The sequence below is a fragment of the Littorina saxatilis genome, linkage group LG9 (genome assembly GCF_037325665.1).
Source record: "Littorina saxatilis isolate snail1 linkage group LG9, US_GU_Lsax_2.0, whole genome shotgun sequence".
In the NCBI taxonomy this organism is placed as follows: Eukaryota; Metazoa; Mollusca; class Gastropoda; order Littorinimorpha; family Littorinidae; genus Littorina; species Littorina saxatilis.
In genome coordinates, this window is record NC_090253.1 from 17,243,449 (window position 1) to 17,267,669 (window position 24,221).

At 40.3% G+C, this 24,221-nt stretch overlaps 2 protein-coding genes across 2 annotated transcripts; one reads left to right on the top strand and one right to left on the bottom strand.

Moving 5' to 3' along the window:
* Positions 1-692: 692 nt before the first annotated feature.
* Positions 693-6,920, bottom strand: LOC138975447 (sn-1-specific diacylglycerol lipase ABHD11-like). Its single transcript, XM_070348134.1, has 6 exons — positions 6,765-6,920; positions 5,983-6,139; positions 5,595-5,768; positions 4,220-4,393; positions 3,546-3,736; positions 693-1,817 (listed from the first exon to the last, which is right to left on the bottom strand). Exons 1-6 carry the CDS (start codon positions 6,845-6,847, stop codon positions 1,667-1,669), a joined length of 930 nt encoding a protein of 309 aa, XP_070204235.1. The 5' UTR covers positions 6,848-6,920; the 3' UTR covers positions 693-1,666.
* An 86-nt stretch (positions 6,921-7,006) lies between these two features.
* LOC138975448 (ras-related protein Rab-35-like) lies at positions 7,007-22,877 on the top strand. The gene is made up of 6 exons (XM_070348135.1): positions 7,007-7,123; positions 8,448-8,498; positions 10,520-10,643; positions 12,930-13,054; positions 13,843-13,967; positions 14,747-22,877. The coding sequence occupies exons 1-6, from the start codon at positions 7,072-7,074 to the stop codon at positions 14,879-14,881; spliced, it is 612 nt and encodes a 203-aa protein (XP_070204236.1). The 5' UTR covers positions 7,007-7,071; the 3' UTR covers positions 14,882-22,877.
* The last annotated feature ends 1,344 nt before the right edge of the window (positions 22,878-24,221 follow it).

A 24,221-nucleotide genomic window follows, 5' to 3' on the forward strand; every position in this document is an offset into this window, starting at 1 on the left:
CCAAGAGCAGAGGGAGCTGTGTCGTGTGTTTAAGACACAACGAAAATGTGATTGTCCCCCTTTACCCTCAGGAATTCGGGAGAAAATCGCTATTTGAGCACTGACTTGGCTATGTAAGCTCGAGGTGCGTTAAAGCAGTCGCTATGTAATCAGCATGTTTGCTTGTGAAAGAACGCACTCTACGGGCCAGCAACTGCAGTGAATTACTCGTGCTGAGTGTGACATGACATGCACGTGACAGAACACGACGGTCATTCATCCTCAAACTGGTTTCACTTTTATATACCAACTAGCAGTCAGGCCCGGCTTCGCCCGGGTGTTTCTGCTCTCCCCTCTCTCAGAAACCTCTCGAATCTTATTCCAATGTGGATAAGAAAAATGACAGTGTGAGCTCATACATTTGGATGTATAGGCAAGGCAAGTTTCTATTTGGTTCAACGTGTTCTTTGTGATTTGTTTACCCCTTCTCACACCCACTGTAGTTACCGTCTGATCAAAGCACGCATACCTCACTGTCGTCATACCTTTTTGAACAGGGGAGAGAAATCTGTAAATTCTCGTGATCTTTCACTGAGGCGATCGTTTCGTAAACATTATTCGCGATGATCTGGAAGGCAGGGAGGGGGAGCAGGGGGCAGGGTTAGTGTGTGTGTGAGTGTGGGGGGGGGGGGGGGGGGGCGGCGGGATGATAGCGGGCGGGGGGTAACCCTTGAGAATGACACGGTATACTGGTTTGATGAGTTACCTCCCTTCCGTGGGTGACAAAGCATGACTTACCTCCCTTGCACTATATAGACTGTATTGATAGATGGGGAGGGCAATTATCCGAGGAAGGAAACAATGTCTGGAGAAACTAAAACCCAGGTGCACATTTGTGGGTCCAGGGCAGTGTGCATGCAAAATATCTTGTGCTGCTTATCTTTTGCCATCTCTGAGGTATGGCGACCACAGACAGACAGACAGACACACACACACACAGACAGACAGACACTCTCTTTTATTTATATGTATAGATTACATGTAAACACATATCGAAGGCATGACTAGATAAATACTAGATAAATATCTCGATTCTCCTCACATTGGTCAGTTGTACCCATGTGTATCACATTCAAAGTAATTTGACTGAAGTAGAAATTTTCACTCTGTATGCAGTTGTTGTTTGTGCGCTGGTTTTGTTTTTGTTTTTGTGGTGTTTTATTTTCTTTTTCTGAGTAGATTTTTCAGCTGTCATCACTGAAGAACAAAAACGTTGTGCCAGCATTTAATGCAGCAATAATATGCTACACATGTAATTTCTCAAAGTGGCCCTGAGCCGTGAGCGTTAATCTTTCCAGGTTTTAGAAAAGTCTTTGAAAAAATGATAGCTTTACACATGCAGCACGGTGATTTCTCAGAATAGTCAAGTACAGTAGCAAGACTTTAGTGCAAGCAGTACCTGCACATATATAGTGGGTTTTTTTTCTTTCTAAATGGAATCATCAGTCTGAAGAAATTGTTCCACCATCTGTACAAACTGTGTGGGTTTTTCTGAGTGGACTCATCAGTCTGAAGAAATTGTTCCACCATCTGTACAAACTGCGTGTGGGTTTTTCTGAGTGGACTCATCAGTCTGAAGAAGAAATTGTTCCACCATCTGTACAAACTTGAAACTGTGTGGTGTTTTCTAAGTGGACTCATCAGTCTGAAGAAGAAATTGTTCCACCATCTGTACAAACTGTTTGGGTTTTTCTGAGTGGACCCAATGTCCAGCGTCAGGGATGAGTTGTATGGGGCAGCCTGGGAACAGCCTGTGGATAGATGGCTCCGCGCTGGAACTGAACAAAACAATTGATGAGTGGCGGTGGTGTAAATGATAGAACATTTGGCAAGAGAAAAAACATATAGATCAAATGTATGTACCTCTTCTAATCCCTCCCCCCATCCCTCCCTTTCAGTGTACGTGTGTCAGTGTGTGTGTGTGTGTGCATGTTCATTCATGCATGGCATGTGTTTGTGTTCATCACAGTGTTTGCATGCATGCAAGAGGTGTGTGAATATGTAAAACAGGATGAAAGGCTTGCTTCTGGATGCTTGAAACATGTCAATTTTGGTGTGTGATAGACTGTGTTTTGTATTAGCTTCTAAAAGAGTTGTTATGAGCTGTGGAAGCTAGATAATTCCTTGACGATGAGACAAACTAAGCTATATAAAGCTGACTAGGATGATACCAGCAGACCTGTTTACCCCTAAAACATTGCATGTGTATTTTCTGGGAGCAAAATGAGGCAAATGTGTAGTTTTGTAATTGAATGTGTAGAATTTCTCGTCGACCTATCACAACAACAAGAACAATGATTGCTACTTTTTACCACATGTATTGATTGACTGACGGAAAAATGGGAATTGCAGACAGTGCAATGAGCATGATGTTTTCCTTTCCGCGAAGACAAGGCATGGGTAGTCCTGATGATATTTTGGCAGAAAGACTTGGTTCGGCGCATTGCTCGTCTTTTTCTTTTTGGTCGGTGGCCTTTCGGAGTCATTTTCTTCACAGTTCTCATCTTCACTTTCGTGTGCTCTGCGTTCAGCCATTGTGTCGAAACGCCCGCATGGTTTGGCAGTAACGCTTTCAGTTGTGCCCGGCATTTGCTCGGAGAAGCCTATTCGGCATTAACAAGCTACAATGCAACGCCCGTGGGCGCTTTACGCGCTGCATGCAGCAAACGACTGCTGGCCGAAAACATGGATTGGAAAATGGATCGGTCAAGGGAGATGAAGAAAATTACGGATTGTGATATGCGTAGCCAAAACAATACCGTTTGCATGCAGGGACGGGGCGGTGTGAGAGCACAACGGGACAAGGAACAGGTGTAAAGACGAAAAAAAAAGAATTTTTTTTTAATTTTTTTTTAAACAATACCGTTTGCGTAGAAAACGACAGACTTGCGTAGTTGCGTAGTATATTATTCAAATTCGTAGTTTACTACGCTCAATGTGTAGTGTAAACAGGTCTGTACCAGGGACGACACGCTATTAGCTTCACAATGATAAATAAGCTCTGATCTGCATGTTTTCAAATGAAAAAGGCATCATATTGAGTGGACACTGCAAAAACTGTTTTTTTTCTTTCAAAAACATGCAGGCTGGAGCTTCTCATTCACTGTGGCACAAACCCCATGTTTCTTCTTTCTTTATTTGGTGTTTAACGTCGTTTTCAACCACGAAGGTTATATCGCGACGGATGTTTCTTCTGGTCTAGCTAATTTGTCCACTAGATTTACACTGAAGTCACACCCACATACATGCAACCAAATTCTGATGTGACACATGCAATTGAAAGTGCAGGGCACCACTTTGGCTAGGGTATTGGGATGTCTTGTTTTACCAAAATATACCTGTCGCAAGAGGACAGATGCAACGACAGCTGCAACGTAGTAGAGACACTTTTAGTTGGCCCCCAGAGTGTCCTACCTTTCATAGCTACTGTATGTATACCTCTTCTGACTCCCCCCCCCCCCCCTTGCTTAAAAGTCTACCCCCCCCCCCCCCCTTCCTTTACTTACTCGACATGCTGAGATTTGGCTCCTCCTATAAAGATGGTTTTGCGGTCGGTACAAGGTTTGGTCATCTGTGCAGGGAAGGAGTGGAGGCTGTCAAAGTTGTCGATGATTGCGTCCAGATTGACGCGCCATGTGTAAGAGTTGTCAGCCGTCTGTTTCAAGTTGGTCAGCAAAAACTGCCGCACGCCTTCCTCCTAAAAATAGTGACACAGACATTCAGATGCTTTGCCAGAATCAAAACAGGCATGAAATTGTTAAAAAAGTCTGAAAGCATGCCCTTCCTTCACGACTCCTTTACTCCCCTTTACTACGAAGAAAATATGAAAAAATGTTTGAAAATCGTGCAGTCTGGTGCAATCTTTGGATCTCAAGAATTATTATTAGAGCTTGGAAAATGCCAGAGTTGGAGGATGAACCTCATGTTTGCAAACATAAAAAAAACAAAAAACTTATTCGATGCCGATCAAAATTACAAAAACACGGCTTACACGTTTTTTTTGCCTGGAAAATATCTGCTGCTGAGTGCCAGACCGTTCCCTCCACTTTCGTTCTTATTTTTCCCATACCTCCTCTTGCACACACTTGAACACTGCACGTACATACACTACGACATACACATATGTTAGGACACACACAGATACATGTACACAAAACGACAAACAAGCACATATACCTACCGGTACAAACTCTTTCATCTGATCTCCAACCATTCGCCTGGCTTCTGGCGCGACAGTGGAGGCAGGTGGCATTGCCACATTCCTCATTTTCTCAGCATATTTCCTCAGTGTGTCTGTTCCAGGGCTGTCTTTAGGGGCTGTGTCCACCACGACCAGCCTCTCCACTCTCTCTGGCTGAAAGATTGGGGCATATATGTTACTATCTCTTGTTCATATAATGCTATGCACAACATTGTACAATATATATGTTATAATACAGTATATATATGAGTAATATGTACAGTCGAAACTGCCCTGGCGTCTACCTCCGATAACAACCACCTGCCTGCAACGACTGATTGTTTTCTCCTTTGTGACCATCTGTCCATAACAAAATTTTGGTTGGTCCCTTAGGTGGGTTGTTATGGACAGGTCCCACTGTATTGACACCTTATCTTACTTTGGGTCACCTTACGACTCGATCATCACTGACTCAGTCTAGCGCCATCGGTGAAAGTTAAAAGTTTAGGATGCATCCTGGGCATTCCTCAACCCTGTGTCTTGTCAATTGTCTTGTGCTATGGGTGTCACTCTGGTATTCTGGTAGAGTGAAGCTGCTCTTTGCTTCACTAAGGCCTAAAAAAAAATAGGTGTGGTTACGGTAACCCGACCTACCCTATTTTTGGGGGCCGACCCTATAACTTTTTATTACATTTGTCAAAAAAATACCCAAAAAAACAAGTAAACGAGTGCAGAAAACGCAATGAAAGCGAAAGCGCCCGAGTCGCACACTTATTTCCCTGTCAAGTAGGTTTAATTTGTACACATTAGAAAAAAAAGTTACCAAAAAAAAAGTGATTGCCTACCTTCCTACCCTATTTTTTGGGGCTATGTTACCGTAACCACACCTATTATTTTTTTTGGCCTAAATAAAACCTATGGAGGAGACATTCATGTTATGTTCCACTGGTGCAGCTGAGAGTTTTAACATATAGCTTCCAATCATCAACATCATCATAAACATATCTGCATCATCTCACTGCTGTTTTCTCAAAATCTGGTATTGATCATCAGGGGATCTACTTCATCAAATGACTTGACTGTTGGGGTGAACTGACAGACAAACAAAAGGACAGACTCTGCGGACAAGGTTCATCATGTGGATTTGAGATTTATGTGTCCTTTTGGCTATTATAGAGAGAGTTGGTTAGTATTCACACGCACACACACACACACTATCTCTCTCTACGCCTCTCTAACACACACACATACACACACACTCTCTCTCTCCCCCTCTCTAACACACACACACACACACACACACACACACACACACACACACACACACACACACACACACACACACACACACAGAGCCGTAACTACAGAAACTCACCACAGAGAGGGCACATGCCATCACAGTTTTGCCGCCCATGCTGTGACCTAACAAAATTGGTTTCTCGACCTTTAACATGTCCATGGCCCCTAAAAGGTCATCACGCATGATCAAATAGTCCATTGTAGGATGGTGCTCGCTGTCCCCATGGTTTCTGGCATCCAATGTCACAACCTGAAATGTTTCATATACTCCTTTAACAATTGAATGCCAAGGAACAAAATCATCCCCCATATATTGAGTAAATCACCTTTATTAAACTCTCTCTCTCTCTCTCTCATTCACTCTTCCCTCTATCTCACACACACACATGTCACACACACACACACACACACACACACACACACACACACTTACACACACTCCTGTTACATTCGCCTGTACTCACATTTCTGTGCGTAGCTGAAGCGATTCGCTTTGCAAGGCTATGCCAGTTTGCTTTTGACCCAAACATTCCATGTAAAACGAATACTGGTGACTTCTGGGCCAGTTCTAGTTTGCTTCCTTCTGGATAGATTGCATATGAGATCTTCACCCTATGATGCCTGCACACAGATAGGAGAGAGGAGGGGTTGAAATAAGACAAATGCAAATATATTTCTATGACTGCACATCATACCCTGCAGTAACTGAATGTGATCTCTCACTTATAAGGACTCTCAGTCACTATAATTACCAAGAAGGTAATCAGTCATCTTTCTTCCTATTGTAATTTACTCTTGTGTACGTTATTCGTGTGTGTGTGTGTGTGTGTGTGTGTGTGTGTGTGTGTGTGTGTGTGTGTGTGTGTGTGTAGGGGGGCATGTGTGTGTGTGTGTATGTGTGTGTATGAGAGAGTGTACCTACAGACGGACAGATATTCAGAGGCGCACTTGCACACAAACACGCCAATCACACACACACACGCGCGCGCACACACACATACACATGTGCCGCACACACACACAGCCTGAGGTGAATATATTATGTGTCTAGCGTCTGTCTGTATTACCATACATAACTTCACTACCAATGTCTTGACTAATCATTTGAAAAATGGCAATCAGAGGACTGTTTTATCGTTACGTTGTCGGGAGTCTCGCTTAGGTAAGTCTTGGACAGCCGTTTGACATTGCATGCATGCAAGTGATTTAAGTTCAGAATCAGAGTAAAAAATCAAAGTTTACGTACCTTTTAGAAAAAGAAAACCCACGTCGTATAGAATGCGTTTGTGAACAGCTTTTCAAAAACAGGCATAGAATCGGCCTGATCATGGTAGCTTTTATAGAACTAAAGATGTAGTCAAAGTCAAACCGTTGATCACAAAGCCAGAGTGTATAGCAGACGACTTTTACGGAAGTTAAGCTCCAGATTTGGCGCATGCGTCATGGTCATGCGCAAAACTCGCGGTGACGAAAGCCATCTCTCTTCCGGTCCTCCCCTGTGCTAGACTTCCTGGAGTAAAAGAGGAGTAGGTTCTGCTGAAAGACCAGAGACTATGGCTCGAGAATATGACCATTTGTTTAAGCTTCTAATTATCGGAGACAGCGGTGAGTTCTGCCCTCTTCTGCGTCCGTTAGTGATATGTGTTGTGTTGCTGTATGTGCACCACTGTGGATCGATGAGTGACACAAAATGTTTGGAACAGTTTTTTGTTAGCAAAAGTGATACAGATAGTTGGTCCGATCGACACACTGGCTTTTTATGGTGGCTGCAGGCATGGCAGAGAGACCGTTGTTTTCGGGGAGATCAATATATAGATTAATAGATTAGCCAGCTTCTCCTTTCTGGTCTTGAACTGTCTTGTTTAGAATTCATTGCTTGCGTATGCCGCAAGCTGGGTGGAGGACGTTATCGATCAGCGGTGTGAAGAGGCCGAACTTAAAACAAGTTGACAGAGTGGGCTGTTGCAGCAGCAAGGCAAATCTGTGTGCACATACTGGAGCTTGATTCGCAAAAAAAATTGCTAATTTTACTCTTATTTCATTGAGTGAAGTAATTGATATGTGGCATGATCAAAGAAGCTTTCAAAAACAGTGAAAGTATAATGGAACAATTGTTGATCATGTGATGCAAAGCCATACCGTTCCATGATCATAAAAGCTGCACGTTTAGTGCCTAGGACACCAAGACTAGTTAGAAGGTTACAGCCGAAAACTGAGTGTCTTGAGAATATGTCATATATATCAGATGTACAAAAACAGAGCTACATCTGCCGAGCCTGCATACCAACTGATGTTTGCCTAGTTTTACTGATTTTATTGTCATCGTGTGTCTTTCCACAGCTATATTCATGCAAACCTACAGCATATCATTTTGACACTCAGGGTTAGTCACAAGCTCTTTTGGTAGCGCTCTGACTTTGTAACCAACTCGTCGCTTTTGGTGTGGGTTCGTGGCCCATGTGCGTCATAGGATTTTTCTGTATTTCCCAGAGTCGTGTTCAGTGCAAACTCGAAAGGGGTGGAATGGTACCACCCTACTGTGAAATTGAAAATACACGCAAAAAGACTGATGTGCACGTTAAACTTAAACTTAAAGATCCCAAGATTCCCAGTGAAAGTATAGGACGAAGCATACAGAATACTTCATTGCCCAAGGTTGGGAATTTGCCCTGAAGTTGCAGTTAAGAAGAAATCCAATCCAGCCAAGCATACCAAAACACACATGTATAGAACGAGTCAACAATATCAATTAAATACATAACAAAGACAGCGTCATGCTGCCAAGTTGCAGGGTAAGAAAACATGTGGCACACAAAACTCTGAACATAAGTGATAAGGTGACCCTGAGAGTAAAATTCAAGAAGAACATTATTTTGTCACTTGTCATACAGTTTAACTAATGTAAGACTGTTAATGTTATCTTTTGCAGGTGTGGGCAAAAGCAGTTTGCTGCTTCGTTTTGCAGACAATGTGTTCTCCGGTAAGAATTTTAATCTTTGTGGTACATGTAGCGGGCAGCTGTGTTGGTTGTGAACATTTTTTTTCTTGCTATACAGTACAGTCGCACCTGTGATGTGCAGCCCCTCCAAATGAAATGACACCTGTTGTCCATGTGATGTACTTGGGAGGGGCCCCAATATTGCAGGTACACTAAAAAGTGTTTGGACAAAAAGTAGTTTTAATTTTTGGTATACTATAATATATGTGTATGTAGCTGGTTTTTCAGATCCTAAAGTCACAAGTAATTAGCATGTTTTAGTTTGACTTTCATTCATGTGTAACTTACTAACTATCTTGATTTCTCAGTTGATATAATCTATATCTATATACGGCTTGTGTGTGTCTGTCTGTCACTTCGCGATGCACGGCCAAAGTTCTCGATGGATCTGCTTCACATTTGGTGGGCATATTCAGGTAGACCCCGGACACAATCTGGTCGATGAAAATTTTCAACATGTGCTCTAAGCGCGGCGCGGTGAACCGATTTTGGTTTTTCTGTAGATCCATTCCCAGTAACTCTTCCTTATCTTCTCCAGTGTTTTGCGCGTTTATCTCCCTTCCTTCGTGTGGCGTCAATCACGTACGGTATTTGCAAGAATACTGAATGAGAAAGTTTGATCTTCCGATCACAGCTACGGTATCATCCTGAACTCAGGTCAAAATGAGTACGGCTCATTCTCTGAGATAACTGGCGATAGCCGTTGAACGATGACTGATCAGAATGCTACGGTATGACAAGCAGCTTCAGATATTCCCGTTACTATTTTTAGAAGGTCACTGTCCAGAACTCACTGTAAAAGTGCAAAGGTCGAATCTATTCATAGCCACGCGAAAAATCCACTGTCGTGCATCGCGAACACACACACACACACACAAGCCGTATATAGATACGGCTTCTCTGTGTCAGTGTGGTGTGGTGTGGTGTGTTTGCGTTGCGGTGAACCGCGGTGAATAAATACTCTGTTTCGCGATACGAATTACGAAAATAAACACTTTTTTGTTCGCCTCTACTTCTTCACTGCTTTCACTTCCGCCACACAAAAGCAGCGCTTTTCTGCACAGCGCTTTTCTGCACAGGTAGTACATCTAAGTATTGCAATTCGTGTACAAAATCCCTCCCATCTTCAAAATATTGCCACTAATATATACTACCCCTCCCATCGTAAATATTCTGCATCAAATTTGGTGGGCATATTCAGGTGGACCCCGGGCACAAACTGGTGGATGAAAATTGTCAACACATGCTCTAAGCCAGCGAACCGCCACGCTGCATACTCTGTCTCGCGTTACCGGCGAAGCCGGGTATTCCTCTAGAGAAATCACTCCCCCCCTATTTGTCCCATTCCCTCAGTATCTACGAGCCATCCCGTTCTCTCAGATCCTCCTCTGAAAAACTCCTTCGCATCCCCAAAACCAGGACCAAGACCTTTGGTGAAAGAACCTTTAGGTACCAGATTCCGACCGTCTGGAACTCGCTTCCAAGTTCTATCCGTGATTCCAGCAGCCTTTCCTCCTTCAAAACCCAACTCAAAACATACCTGTTTCGTAAAGCCTTTGCTTAGCCTGAGTAGACTCTCCACAACTCTATTCTGTTTTGGAACTCTCTACCCTGTATGTGCTTTATGGTCTCTTTGTCAATGGTATCTTTGTGTGTGCGCGTGCGTGCGTGTGTGTGTGTGTGTGTGTGTGTGTGAGTGTGTGTGTGTGTGTGTGTGTGTGTGTGTGTGTGTGTGTGTGTGTGTGTACTTTTAACATTGTACGCTAAGTTTTGCTTAGTGCTTGGGTTCTTGGTGTTATGTCTCAGTTAAATGTATGCTTTGTATGCTTGTTGATTTGTGCTAGTTTATTCTATAATGAATTTGTAAAGCGCCTGGAGCCAATTGAAGGGACTCGCGCTATAGAAAAGTTATTTATTATTATTATTATTATTATTATTGTTATATACATGTATATAATATAAAATAAAAAAAAATTTAAATTTTTACTTTGTTTATTTTTCAGGCACATATATCACCACAATCGGAGTGGACTTCAAGATCCGAACAGTTGATGTAAATGGAGAGCGTGTTAAATTGCAGATCTGGGACACAGCTGGTCAGGAGCGATTTCGCACAATAACATCCACGTAAGATTTCTTGTGTTCAGGTCATTTGATGTCCCGCTTTTGTTCTGTCGCATTGTATTACATCTCTCTCTCTCTCTCTCTCTCTCTCTCTCTCTCTCTCTCTCTCTCTCTCTCTCTCTCTCTCTCTCTCTCTCTCTCTCTCTCTCTCTCTCTCTCTCTCTCTCTCTCTCTCTCTCTCTCTCTCTCTCTCTCTCTCTCTCTCTCTCACAAGCGCACACACAATGATACTGACACACAGAGAAAAACGAGATGTTCTCTAGCCTCCCCTCCCTTCCCCAACCCCCCACCCCCCCCCCCCCCCCCTTAAAAAAAAAAGAAATAAAATAAAAATTAGAAATGCAACAAAACAGGGGGACAATCAGTTGACACAGACTGCTTTTAGGTAGACTAAATCTTTGGCATATATAAATATTCTCATAAAAAAGAAAAGAGTTCAGTTCTCCTAGCATATAACCACATCATGCCCCAAATAGACACTAGTTGTGGGGACAGAAAAACCAGGTTAGCATAACGAAAGACTTCAATGTGTACAACATTTTGTTAATAAATCAATGGGGCAGCGTGTTCTAACTGAGCACAGAATAAATTAAAACAAAACCTAAGGCCCAAACATTTGTTTGTAGTTTAGGGTTACCCGACCGACCCTACTTTTTTTCCGCCGACCCTCAAAACTTTTTTTTCATTTCTCAAAAAAACAAAAAACTTTCGGCATATTTTGCGAACCATACCAAGACTAAGGGAAGTAAACACCTTCGAACTCGCTTAAATTTGAAAAGAAAAGGAAAAGCTGACCTATCAACCCTATTTTTTTGGTCACATTACGGTGATTACCCTAAACCAACATTTTTTGTGTGGCCTAAAACGACACAATGAGGGCAGTGTCTGTGCCACTTATAATCATACCCAATTGAGTTGTTGGTTTTGGTCCTGTTGGTGTTAGTGTTGTACTTGTATTTCTTTTGTGGGGCTTTTTACACCCCCGGTATAGGGGTGTGTATAGGTTTCACTCGATGTGTTTGTTTGGGTATTTGTGTGTTTGTGTTCGCATATAGATCTCAAGAATGAACGGACCGATCGTCACCAAACTTGGTGAACAGGTTCTATACATTCCTGAGACGGTCCTTACAAAAATTGGGACCAGTCAAACACACGGTTAGGGAGTTATTGGTGGATTAAGATTCTACAAGGACTTATAGAGGGACATATTAATGGTCAAAGGGAAATAACCATTCTCATTGCCACCAACTGAGAAGGTTATTTCCCTTTGACGGGGGTGTTTTTTCCTACCTCGGAGGAATTTCTTGTTTTTATTTGTTAGTACATGTATAGTGGTTCATGTTGTTCATACTTTTGAACAGTATTTTCCCTAATTGCCACTTTAGTTTTAGGGACATCATTCTTGATTTAACTTGAAATTGGGATTAAAAAAACCAGGTTTATTCTGATTCCACAATCATATAAATGTGACTAGGTTCAGATGTTTGCTATCAAGTGTATTGTCTGTGTACACAATATCTGTGCATGCGATAATTTGTTTAATGCTGATTTTTTTTAACGTTTTTTTTAAAATTCATAAACCCCTTGTTAAGGACCCCCAAAACACAATTTTTTTTGTTTTTTGTTTTTGTTAAAGAAAGAAAAAGGGAAAATCAGATTCTAAACAGGAGTTTGTACATTTACAGAGGTTATGAACAGAGAAATTTGAAAAGGCAAGGTCCAAGGGAGAGAATCTTAAATGATGGGGGGAGGGACTTGGCTTAGAAGGACTTGTGAGGCCAAAAAGAAAAATATGTCTGTTTCCGGTAACATCGCCAAAAAAAATAGGGTCGGTCGGGTTTTTTTTTGTTTACCTTTTTCTTACGTTTTGTTAACGTCTTTTTACGTGTTTTTTTTTATTTTTTTGAACGCTTCCTTAGTTTACTTACAATTATTTAGCACATGTTTTTGACCTAGATATATTGAAACTAAATAAAGTATACTTGACTTTAATTTATTTATTTTATTTTTTTGTGTGCGAAAAGCGAAAAAAAACTTTAGGGTCGGCGCTTAAAAATAGGGTCGGTCGGGTTACCGGAAACAGACATATTTGTCTTTTTGGCCTGACTTCCACTGTTCTGGATTTTGTGTGAGTGTGGAAAGACAGTGTAGCATTGCTTCCTCAACAAAACTAAAACAGGAGGACAGTTAATATGACTACTAAGAGCTATGTTTGATAGGATAGACCATTTTGCAATAAAAGTAGTATATTTGTATGGCTTTTTAATGCTTTAAATTGATGGATTACAGGTACTACCGAGGAACACATGGTGTGGTTGTGGTCTATGACGTCACAAGCGGAGAATCATTCGCCAACGTAAGGAGGTGGCTACACGAAATTGACAACAACTGTGATGTAGTCAACAGAATACTCGGTAAGTTATAACTTATGACTTAGATTGATCAATGCTGAAGATTAATTGATTATGTTTGATTTGCAGTTTCTCAGCTCTTCTTTAGAGGATTTGTTCTTGTGGGAAATAGGAGACAGAAGTCGGGTTGGAAGGGTAATCTTCAGTTTAGGTGAAGAAGGGGTTTTGTTCCACTTGGTTGATTTTCCTTTTTACCTGGGTTTTGTGATTATCATAGAACAGCTGCAGCTCACCAGGTATTGTTTATTCATTCCAGCCACTGATGATTGTGATACAATTTGGTTATTTGGAAGAGAAATAATTGACGCCAATATGAGCCATCTCAAATTTTATTGACACTTGGTCTGCATGGGCTTTAAGTATTCCCCTTGCCTACTTTTTATTGTGGTTACTTTCTTTAAATTAGCTGCATCAGTAACATAGGTAGGTCTTGTTAAGTTCAGTAACCTTAGAATTTTGAATTTTATGATTTTCAGCAATACGAGCTGTGTAAATCCTGACTTTTTGTGACGGATTTTTGTTTGTTTCAAAATGAGTATGGCGCTGTATTGAGGAAATGTTTTTACTACAGTGGAACCCCCCTTTTAAGACCCCCTGATTAAAGACTCCCTCCTTTTTAAGACCTGATTTTCTCAGATGTTTGGTGGTCTTAAAAAGGGAGTACCACTGTATTTCACTGTAATTGATCGGTATATAAGCAAACTCTGACTATTTGAAACTGGAGGTTCACATTAAAAAAAACCCACTCAAATGTTTCGGCTTGAGAACATTTGCTGTCTTTTTTCCTTCAGTGGGGAACAAGAACGATGATCCTGACAGGAAGGTGGTGTTGACCGAAGACGCACAGACCTTTGCACAACAGATGGGCATCCAGCTTTTTGAGACCAGCGCCAAGGAAAACCTCAACGTAGAGGAGGTCAGTGTCCATCCTTTTGCTAACTGTTGGTTATCGAAGTTTTGGATGAAAACTTTTTCAAATATCGGTGAACAATGAAATTGATTAAAAAGAAGAACACTACTTTTATGATTTCTCGGGAAAGTCTCACTGTATGTAGTTTGGGATCAGGTAAGGGAGAGATGCAGCGTTCATGTGTGATAAAGGAAATCTGCAAGCTTGTAGTAATAATAATAATAATGATAAAAATAATAATGAATACTTATTAATTGCCCCTTCTTGCCAGAGCTCACGATGATGTATAATAGCAAAACATACACACACACACACCTGCACACGCACACACACCTGCACACACACACACCTGCACACACACACACACCTGCACACACACACACATACCCCTGCACACACCCCTGCACAATCAATATGAGGCTTATATCGCGCGTATTCCGTGGGTACAGTTCTAAGCGCAGGGATTTATTTATTTTTTTATTCAATTTATATCGCGCACATATTCAAGGCGCAGGGATTTATTTATGCCGTGTGAGATGGAATTTTTTTACACAATACATCACGCATTCACATCGGCCATCACAGTACCCCTGCACACACACTCACACACACACACACACACACACACACAGGATAATTAAATACAGTGAAATAAAACAACTATCCCAGAGCCCAACAAATATCCAAATTATACAATGTTAAAAAACAAACTCCAAAACACTCAGTTATGACCTATACATACATGTTGCAGTTGGACTCAACAGTGACCTATGTGTGTGTTTCAGATGTTCCTGGCCATCACCAAACAAGTGCTCCAGACCAAGAAAGAACAACAGAAGAAGGCAGCAGAGCAGCCTCAGAACACAATTTCCTTAACGGACAGAAAACACAGCCGCGGGAAGCAAAAGTGTTGTTCATAGTATACATGCGTTTTAGTCTGCCATAGTCTGTGTTAATATCTCCTACCGACCCCTTCCCCTTGTTCATTGTACCCTCCCCCTCCCCTTAAAAATAAATGTTTCTTATTATTTTGACCCCTTCCAGCCTTTCTCAAATTTCTATTTCTGGATTTTGTGTGCTCTTTTTTTATTCTTATTCTTATATGTACATATACATATATATATATAGGCGCAGTTTTAAGAAAAGCATGTTTGAAATTTCATCATGCTTTTTCCTGAAGCAGCAATTCCTTGCTTTCAGTTGGACACAGAACAACCTTCCTTTGTTTGACGAGTTTGCAAAAGCATTCTTTTATGTCTGGTCATATGATGATGATATGGGGTTATGTGTATTTTACTTTTGTTGGGCCCACCAGTTTTTTTCTATTCGTGATTCATTTGCATAATTTGAAACAACACCATTATTGAAAAGGGCCATGGATGGTTGAGGTTTGCTTTGAGCTGTCCATTATGAAAGCAAAGGAAAAGCACTTGATACCACCAGTTTGCTTTCTTGTCCTATTGCTTACTGCTGACAATGCAATGGCCCTTTAACTTTCTTTTGTTTCATGCATTTCGTTCATTGGTGGATTAGCGCTGTAATTATTTGTACAATCAAGTGCACATGAAAATAACTATGTGTACCGTGTTTGAGTGTGCGTTGTTTCTTGAAATGTAATTGTGCATGTCCATGTATTAGCAATAAAATACTGTTATTATGTTATTTGTAAAATGTGGAAAAAAGAATGTGTGTTGGTATCAAAAGTCCACTGCAGTTGATGTGTAACAGTCTGTTAGCAATTTTGTGCACCTAATAAGGGAAAGAAAGAAAAAAAAGAAAGATGTTCAGGTTTGTGAATGCACGGGTCAATGCGACATCTTCATCAGTTTTTTGTTTATTGGTTATGATGTTTGTTTTCATGATGTGGGAAAGAAAAACCAACTTCTGTTTTGGGAAACATCATTGACAGGTTTGCATAAGGGGACTGTTTATTTTGTTTGCGCATATGTGATGTAGATTTTTCACATTTGTTTTGTTTTTAGGTAACGGTGCCTATTTAGATGTGTGCTTATGTAATGTGAAATTGAAGTGCTTCTTAGGCTAGAAAGGCAATTCTTGCAAAATTGTAGATGGTGTTTAGGGTTTTGGTCCCTTTTTTTTCCCCTCATTTGTTAGTTGCATTGGGTGTTATGAAGTTTATATTTACTGTTTTCTGTTTATTTTCCTAAACTTTTTGGTGACAATATACCATAATGAGATATGTTCCAGTGTCATGCAAGTCGAATCCCGCAGTGGGGCACTGCGGTTATGAAATTAAAGGCCCCTCCTGTTTTTGGAACCGCAGGAGCTTTCTAGTTTGCTGTTAGGTAGATTTTTGGTTCCTCTTTCCTGTCATGCTCTCTTTTTCTTCATGAATTCTTTTCTTTTTTCTGCCTTCTTGCTCATTCACCTGTATTTTTTCCAAAAAATCTCTTCTCTTGCCGCTTGTCTCGCGATTCATGTATAGTTTAATCTGTTAGTGTTCTGATGTAAGTCCAGCAGTAGATAGGTTAAGCCTATTTTAACATACTGGAAACTGGTAATCTTCCAGTAGGTATTAATTTAGTTTTACTAAAGCCTGCTGGGACACAAGTAATGGGTTAGTGCATTTGTAAACAGGAATCGCTTGACAAGTGGCCCCCTTCATCCCCCCCTTCCTCGTCCTGATATGGCTCTGCGTAGTCGGCTGGACGTTAAGCAACAAATAATCAAACAAACAAACAAAATGCAAGTCGAAAGTTTTCAGAATTTGTAGGATTACAAACTTTGGCATGGGTTACTGTTAGTACGACATCTTTTTGTTCCGCTAAGCACAAGTCTAAATAATGTCTCAGTTGCAGGCACTCTTCCTTGCATGTGTTTGCAATGAGAGAATTATCTCATCAGAAACCCAGACAAACACAGTGTGTTTTTTCCTTTGTGGGATACAAACAATTCAGGGCATTAAAAGCATTCAAAATGTTTCACACAAATTACATACAAGTGGAAGTGATAAACCAGAGCAACATAGCTTCTGAAATTTGTCAGTCAAATTTTGTGTGCATACCATTGTGTACAGCGAGTTTAAGTGTTGGTGTACACATTTCAGCTATAGTATTGGATTTCTGCATCCATGTTTATTTTATGAGACTTTGGGAAACGAGTCAATGTGAGTGCAGAATTAATGGCATGGAAATACATGCGCTCTATGCGAACAAGAATCTGTTCTGCCTACTTGGAACTATTGAAACAAATTGAAAATTCAAGGTTTTGCTGTTACGTCTGCTGTGCCTGTCATGTCTTGGCACAAGTATCCTGATTTTAGACTGGTCATGGTCGGATAAATCGTAAACGTAGTAACGCTGAATAATTACAGCTCTTGTTTGAGTAAGCATGTGGTCAGCATATAATCAAGGGGAAAATGTTTTAAGGAGCAGCAATGACACACCACCCATTCAGTATTTTGACAGCGTATATTTTAATTCTGGAAAATACGTGTTTAAGTTAGCATTTAGAACACGATAAAATGATGGCAGTAGATTGACACTGGTGCATGTTTCTCACTTCTGCATTTCATTTTATTCCAATGTACCTTTCATGTGTGACTCAGGCATGGGAATTCTCCGCCAAAAGGCAAATTTCTGCCGAAATTTTTTTTTGTTCCGCCGAAAAAGCAAGTGTCCGCCGAAAAAATAAATGGGGGAGACAAAAATCATTCTAAAATCTGAATTTAATGGCAAACTTGGAGCTTAGATGACACCAAATTACACCATTTGGGTTCTTTGGAGAAAACAAAAATCCGGGGGGAGGGGGGGGGGGGGCATGACGAACCTCCCTAGCAGGGCTAGGCGCTGTGCGCCGGCGACTTTCCTATTACTTACAAATGTTCAGCCTTTTTTTACTTTTTTCTATTCCCATGCCTGGTGACTGCTTCATTATCCTTTAAAGATGGTTCATGTTCATGTTGTTCTGATTCGGATCAAATGAAGGAAAGGGGGACATTGTCAAACCTAGGACAGATGCCACATGGGAAATCACCAGGTTTTGGACAGAGTTTTTGAGACAGGGCTCTGCCCTTTTTTTGTTTGTTTAAGTTTTCATTCTGAATCAGAACATTTGAATGATGGACAACTTTAAGATTAGGTATGAAAATCAATGTGTCAATAGTTTGTCCAGTTAACCGTTGCCCTTCCAGGTGAACAAAACTGTTATTTACATGTACAAACGTTCATTATTTGTAAATAATTACAGAGCTGCAATGAATTCCTGTCAATGTATACATGTATATATATATTTTTTTGTTTTTTTGTTAGCATGCCGTGTTAAACTTAAAAATGAAGAAAGACAACAAACATTGAAGTGTTTTGCAGTTGGAGTCGGGAGAAACAAAATTAATTATGCTGCGGAGCAGTCAGTATGCCGGTCTTCCTAATTGCAGTTGCCTCGTTGCCCACCTGTTGGATCTCAACTGACAATGAGGTGTATTAAGATGTCGCTGTTATCAATTTTTGTGTGAAGGGCCATGACTGTATTGAATGCGGTTCTTGTGTTTCTTGGGGTGTAGATGCTTGATTTTGGCGCAAAGTTTTTTTCTTTCTTCCTCAGACTAGGGACGCTTTTTGAGCTCATGGCAACATGTTATTACTGACCTGAAACTTTCATGGTATGACCCAGGATCTTCTAGAAGAGAGATCACTCACTCAGGCCTTGAAGTGAAGCTGTCTCAACCTTCTAATATTTCACTCAGTTGGCAAAGCTTCGGGGTCACATTATAGTGCAGTCGCGAAAACCTGAATGTGCTGAGTGTATGTAATACCAGTCCTGAGTTGGTTGAAACTGCATTGTTTAAGATATGATTTTGACATCTGGCTAAAACTAGAATTTCTGGCCTCAAATTCTGTAGCATGGCAGAAGAGAGACAGAGAGACACTAGCAATCTCTCTTTGCAGTATCCCAACAATGAGAGGATAAAGTGTGAAATGAAATTAGATCTCTGGTATATGATCCCGGTACAGTGCTTAATATTTGTGATGGAAGATCCTGTAAATTTGTGCCGGAGTCTTTGTGGAGCCTGTGTCTTGTAATGATTTAGTGTGGCGTTTGCTTTACAAATAATGTGATAACCGGGGAGATAGGAGTTCAGGGTTTTATGCTTTGTGGTGAAACTTAAGTGCTTGCTCATGATACATCGGTGGAGATCTTGCTGCAAATATTCACATGTGCTTGCCTTCGAGTGAATAACTGGTGGATAATTTGTCTTTCTGGGATACTAAAAGGAAGAGGGGGGGGGGGGGGGGGGGGGGGGTCTATGTGAAAAGCAGAGGAAATTAGATTCAGTTGAACTACATGGTTCACTATTAACAAGTCTAACTTATGCACCATTTAGAGGTTAAGCATTTAGATTTTTGAATGGGAAATTATACATGAATTTCAACCTTGTTTTTTTTATTGAGGGATTTTGGTTTATTTTTTGGAACATTATTTCTTTCAATTACCCAGCCAGAGATTCATGACATAGCACGTTTTCGTCTCCCATGTCTTCTGTAGTTCAACACAAAAACATGTGTACTATACTATAGCTATGCTTGAAGTGAAAGCCTCTCTGTGTAGGAGTGTGTACTGTACAGTGTGTAGAAATAGATCGTAGAGCCAGAAAGCTGTGTGATGTTGTTCTAGTGCCATTGGGGCTTGCTGTCTTAGTACAGTGTTTATGATGCAAGTCTGACTGCTGGTGGGTAGTAATTGTTAGTGGTACTTTTCAATGTCTGAAAAGTTCTGCTTGTTGCTGACTGACATTTGTAAACAGCCTGTGGTTGGAATTAGAATTGTATGAGAATGTTCGTGCTTTGAGGTGCAGAACATCATGTTACCTTCCCACTCGGCATTGTACAGCAACCCCCCGCGGGTTAGGGGGAAGAATTTACCCGATGCTCCCCAGAGGCGACTAACGGATTCTGTTTCTCTTTTTACCCTTGTTAAGTGTTTCTTGTATAGAATATAGTCAATTTTTGTAAAGATTTTAGTCAAGCAGTATGTAAGAAATGTTAAGTCCTTTGTACTGGAAACTTGCATTCTCCCAGTAAGGTAATATATTGTACTACGTTGCAAGCCCCTGGAGCAATTTTTTGATTAGTGCTTTTGTGAACAAGAAACAATTAACAAGTGGCTCTATCCCATCTCCCCCCCCCCCCCCCCCCCCCCCCCCCCCCCCCCCTTTCCCCATCGCGATATAACCTTCGTGGTTGAAAACGACGTTAAACACCAAATAAAGAAAGAAAATTGTACAGCATGCATTCATTGGTTTCTTCACAGATTTGCGGTTAGGCTTTGCGCAATACTCATAACGAACAACATATTTATTGGCACGATCGCTAATTGAGCAAATGTGAGTATTATTATAAAATATGTAATCTTTTTATGCATAGGTCATAAGCACAGGTGTTGACGGCTACAGGGGAGTTAAGGTGAAGAAACTCATTAAAACTAAACAAATTCAGGGATTCCATCTGTTTCGATTCTGTCAGCCTTGATAGCATCCTTTTGAAGCGCATGGCGTACTGTCTGATAGCTCAACTCAGCTAAAAATAGCCCTTCCAGGTACGAATCAGATGAAAATATGCATCAACTTCTTTAGCTGTAGACTGTAACAACCTAGCCAAATGTGCAGTGAGTGTTTTGTACACACGTAGATCGACTTGCACAATGCCTTTGTCTAAAGCACCCTCTCTCAACCCCAGTATGAAGGTCTGACCTGATGAGTTAATTCTTGGTCCGATTTCTGTCACCGTTGCTTTCTGTAGTTAAGAATTGAACAGATTCAAATGGCGCTTCTGTCTGACAGAGAGCTTGCTTACAAAGCAGTCTTTTATACAACAGCAGAGTGCAGGAAAACTTGCAGGGGAAACTTCAGAGTTTTGAACGTATATCAGAGGTTAACTGTTGCTATCTACCCGGTAGGCTGTTGTGCAGTGATCCTAATTGGGTGACATATCCCCCCCTTGCTTCAATGATTGTAAAGCAGATCAATTCTTTCGTTTTGAGTGGGCTTCTCCAGCTTTAGCACTATCGTCAGGTTGTAATATAGGGCATGTTGACTTGCAGCACTCACCGTCTTCAATCAACGAAACATTCCGGACAGTTTGCCCACAATAACCTTAGGGGTATTTATCATAAGCAAGTACTGTACTTAATTGGCCTTCGCGTGTCTGTCTGCCACATTGCATTGGAATGTGTTCATCATCAGGCCACGGAGGCAGAAAAGTCCATATCGTTCACAGGAAAGTCGATGTGTGTGCATTGAAGATCATATTATGATTGCTACATTGTATTTATTTATACACCTGAAACATACTTTCTCCATAATTTTTTTTTTTTTTTACATTTCTTTTGGAGAATGATTTACCCAAAGGGTGTGTAAAAGTAGCTGTAAAAGGTAAGAAAATACTTAAAAATAATGTTTTTCAGATCCAACGCTGCAGTTCAGAATGATCAACTGTATATTTTACATTTTGGTGGGATTAGTGTTAGAAATGAGTCATATTTGGAATTATATATCTGTGCAATCTAAGCCTAATATTGTGTAGACCAAATTAAGTACTGTTTGTAGAAATGTGGTGATGTTTAGTCCATGTTGTCATGTGTGTAAACTCAAAGAAATGTCTTCTGCAAGTTGGATGAATGAGCAATAATCTTGCAGCCTTTGTTTATTGAGATTGTTTACATTTAAGTTTTGATTCATTCCAGTGCTTTATGATTTCAGCAAAAAGATGTCCATGTTTTTTTCTATATAATTGGACAATTAACATTCAGGTCATTTTATGAACCCCCCGCGGGTTAGGGGGAAGAATTTACCCGATGCTCCTCAGCATGTCGTAAGAGGCGACAAACGGATTCTGTTTCTCTTTTTACCCTTGTTAAGTGTTTCTTGTACAGAATATAGGCAATTTTTGTAAAGATTTTAGTCAAGCAGTATGTAAGAAATGTTAAGTCCTTTGTACTGGAAACTTGCATTCTCCCAGTAAGGTAATACATTGTACTACGTTGCAAGCCCCTGGAGCAAATTTTTGATTAGTGCTTTTGTGAACAAGAAACAATTGACAAGTGGCTCTATCCCATCTCCCCCCTTTCCCCGTCGCGATATAAATTTCGTGGTTGAAAACGACGTTAAACACCAAATAAAGAAAGAAAGTCATTTTATGAGACATCTTGTACTGAGGCCTAATGCATGCACTTGTTAACATTTGCTGGAGAGGCAATTGTCCATTACGGTATACAATGAAGTAGCGCTGACTGCAACAAACATTGCTTTTCATGCAAGACAATAGCCAATTCTTTCCTTTTCTATTACATTGTACTGTATTTTTGTTTGTAAATATCAGAGTGAAATGTTTTGAGGGGCATTGGTATTGAGTGCATTTGATGATTTCCTCTGATTTTACAAATGGACACAAAAGAATTGCCCCTGCGGGTTAGGGGGAGTCCCATATTGGTTGGGACGAGAAAGAATTTACCCGATGCTCCCCAGCATGTCGTAAGAGGCGACTAACGGATTCTGTTTCTCCTTTTACCCTTGTTAAGTGTTTCTTGTATAGAATATAGTCAATTTTTGTAAAGATTTTAGTCAAGCAGTATGTAAGAAATGTTAAGTCCTTTGTACTGGAAACTTGCATTCTCCCAGTAAGGTCATATATTGTACTACGTTGCAAGCCCCTGGAGCAAATTTTTGATTAGTGCTTTTGTGAACAAGAAACAATTGACAAGTGGCTCTATCCCATCTCCCCCCTTTCCCCGTCGCGATATAACCTTCGTGGTTGAAAACGACGTTAAACACCAAATAAAGAAAGAAAGAAACTTGTTTGCTTCAAGCTTTCATTTTGTGTTATTATTACTTATCATTTTGTATGATTAATGCTCTGATTCATAAGTACAATGACAAACAGAATAAACAACACAAAAATATGGCTTCGTTTGGGTTTTATTTCTTATACATGTAACATTACATACTAACACTGAACAGATTGACTTACAGTGGTAGTGGCTGCGTTGTCTTAATGACAAACAGAATTGTGTTGAACTAGGAAACTACAGTGGTAGTGGCTGCGTTGTCTTAATGACAAACAGAATTGTGTTGAACTAGGAAACTACAGTGGTAGTGGCTGCGTTGTCTTAATGACAGAATTGTGTTGAACTAGGAAACTACAGGGGAAACCCCCTTTTAAGATCCGACGATTTAAGACTCCCTCCTTTAATTAAAAGACCAATGCTTTTCCAGATGTTCTGTTCGTAATCAACTGTAGCTTTACCTACATTTTAAGATTCCCTCCTTTTTAAGATCTAATTTTATCATAATTTTATTTCTTCAAAGGGAGGGTCCACTTTATCACAAACATTTTCAAATACTTTGTTTTCAATTTTAATACAATTTTAAGATACCATGCTTCGAGAGTAGATAAAACGACAGTTGAAAATGAACACTAGTCTTATCTGGTACAGAAATACCTAATTGCCGAATCTCATCCTTGCCCTATACTTACAAAAGAAAAGTACTACTAACACCCATTTTAAGAACCCCCAATTCAAGACTCCATCTCTTTTAAGATCCGATTTTCTCAAATTTTGTTAGGTCTAAAAATTCAAACTCCTAAGTACCGAAAGACTTTCCAACATTACAGTATGATCATTCAACTTATTCCACAATACTGTTATTTCGGCCAAATGAAGCTGTACTGCAGGTCGACAATATCCCTTTAAGTTGTTGATTATTTGAAGTGTAAGTGCTATTTGGCAGTACATGTACATGCACTACAAACTTTTGCATGTTGCATGCATTATTATGCTATGACATAAACGCTATATTTTCTACGAAATGTTTATGGCAAACGGAGAGCCTGTTTGACTTTAAAACTATATCATAATATGTATTACACATATTTTCAAAAACTTTGATTTGAAGTACTGTACATGACTAAATATTTTTTTTAAATGTGCTCGTAATATCCATAGTACTGGTTATCCTCCAGTATTTTTGTGTGATACTAAATGTACACATGTTTTTCACCAGAGCCTACAGCTGACTTAACACTGCCAACCTTTAGCCCGCTGTCCAATCAAGGAGGAAACACTGTTGCGCATTTTATCAATAAAACAAATGGTGAGTATTCACAATACAATCGCCATGTACAGTTGCAACACAAACATTTGAGGTACAGTGGAACCCCCTTTTTAAGACCCCCCCCCCCCCTTTTAAGACTCCCTCCCTTTAAGACCCTGTTTTCTCAGACTTTTTGTTCATAACCTCTGTAA

Excerpts from the sequence above, each read along its gene's own strand:
- LOC138975448 (XM_070348135.1), top strand. The coding sequence starts at position 7,072 with ATGGCTCGAGAATATGACCATTTGTTTAAGCTTCTAATTATCGGAGAC. Across the intron at positions 7,124-8,447 it reads TCTAATTATCGGAGACAGCG|GTGTGGGCAAAAGCAGTTTG; the intron begins GTGAGTTCTGCC and ends TATCTTTTGCAG. Across the intron at positions 10,644-12,929 it reads TTTCGCACAATAACATCCAC|GTACTACCGAGGAACACATG; the intron begins GTAAGATTTCTT and ends GATGGATTACAG.
- LOC138975447 (XM_070348134.1), bottom strand. The coding sequence starts at position 6,847 with ATGATCAGGCCGATTCTATGCCTGTTTTTGAAAAGCTGTTCACAAACG. Across the intron at positions 6,140-6,764 it reads GGGTTTTCTTTTTCTAAAAG|GCATCATAGGGTGAAGATCT; the intron begins GTACGTAAACTT and ends ATCTGTGTGCAG. Across the intron at positions 4,394-5,594 it reads TGGCATGTGCCCTCTCTGTG|CCAGAGAGAGTGGAGAGGCT; the intron begins GTGAGTTTCTGT and ends CCAATCTTTCAG.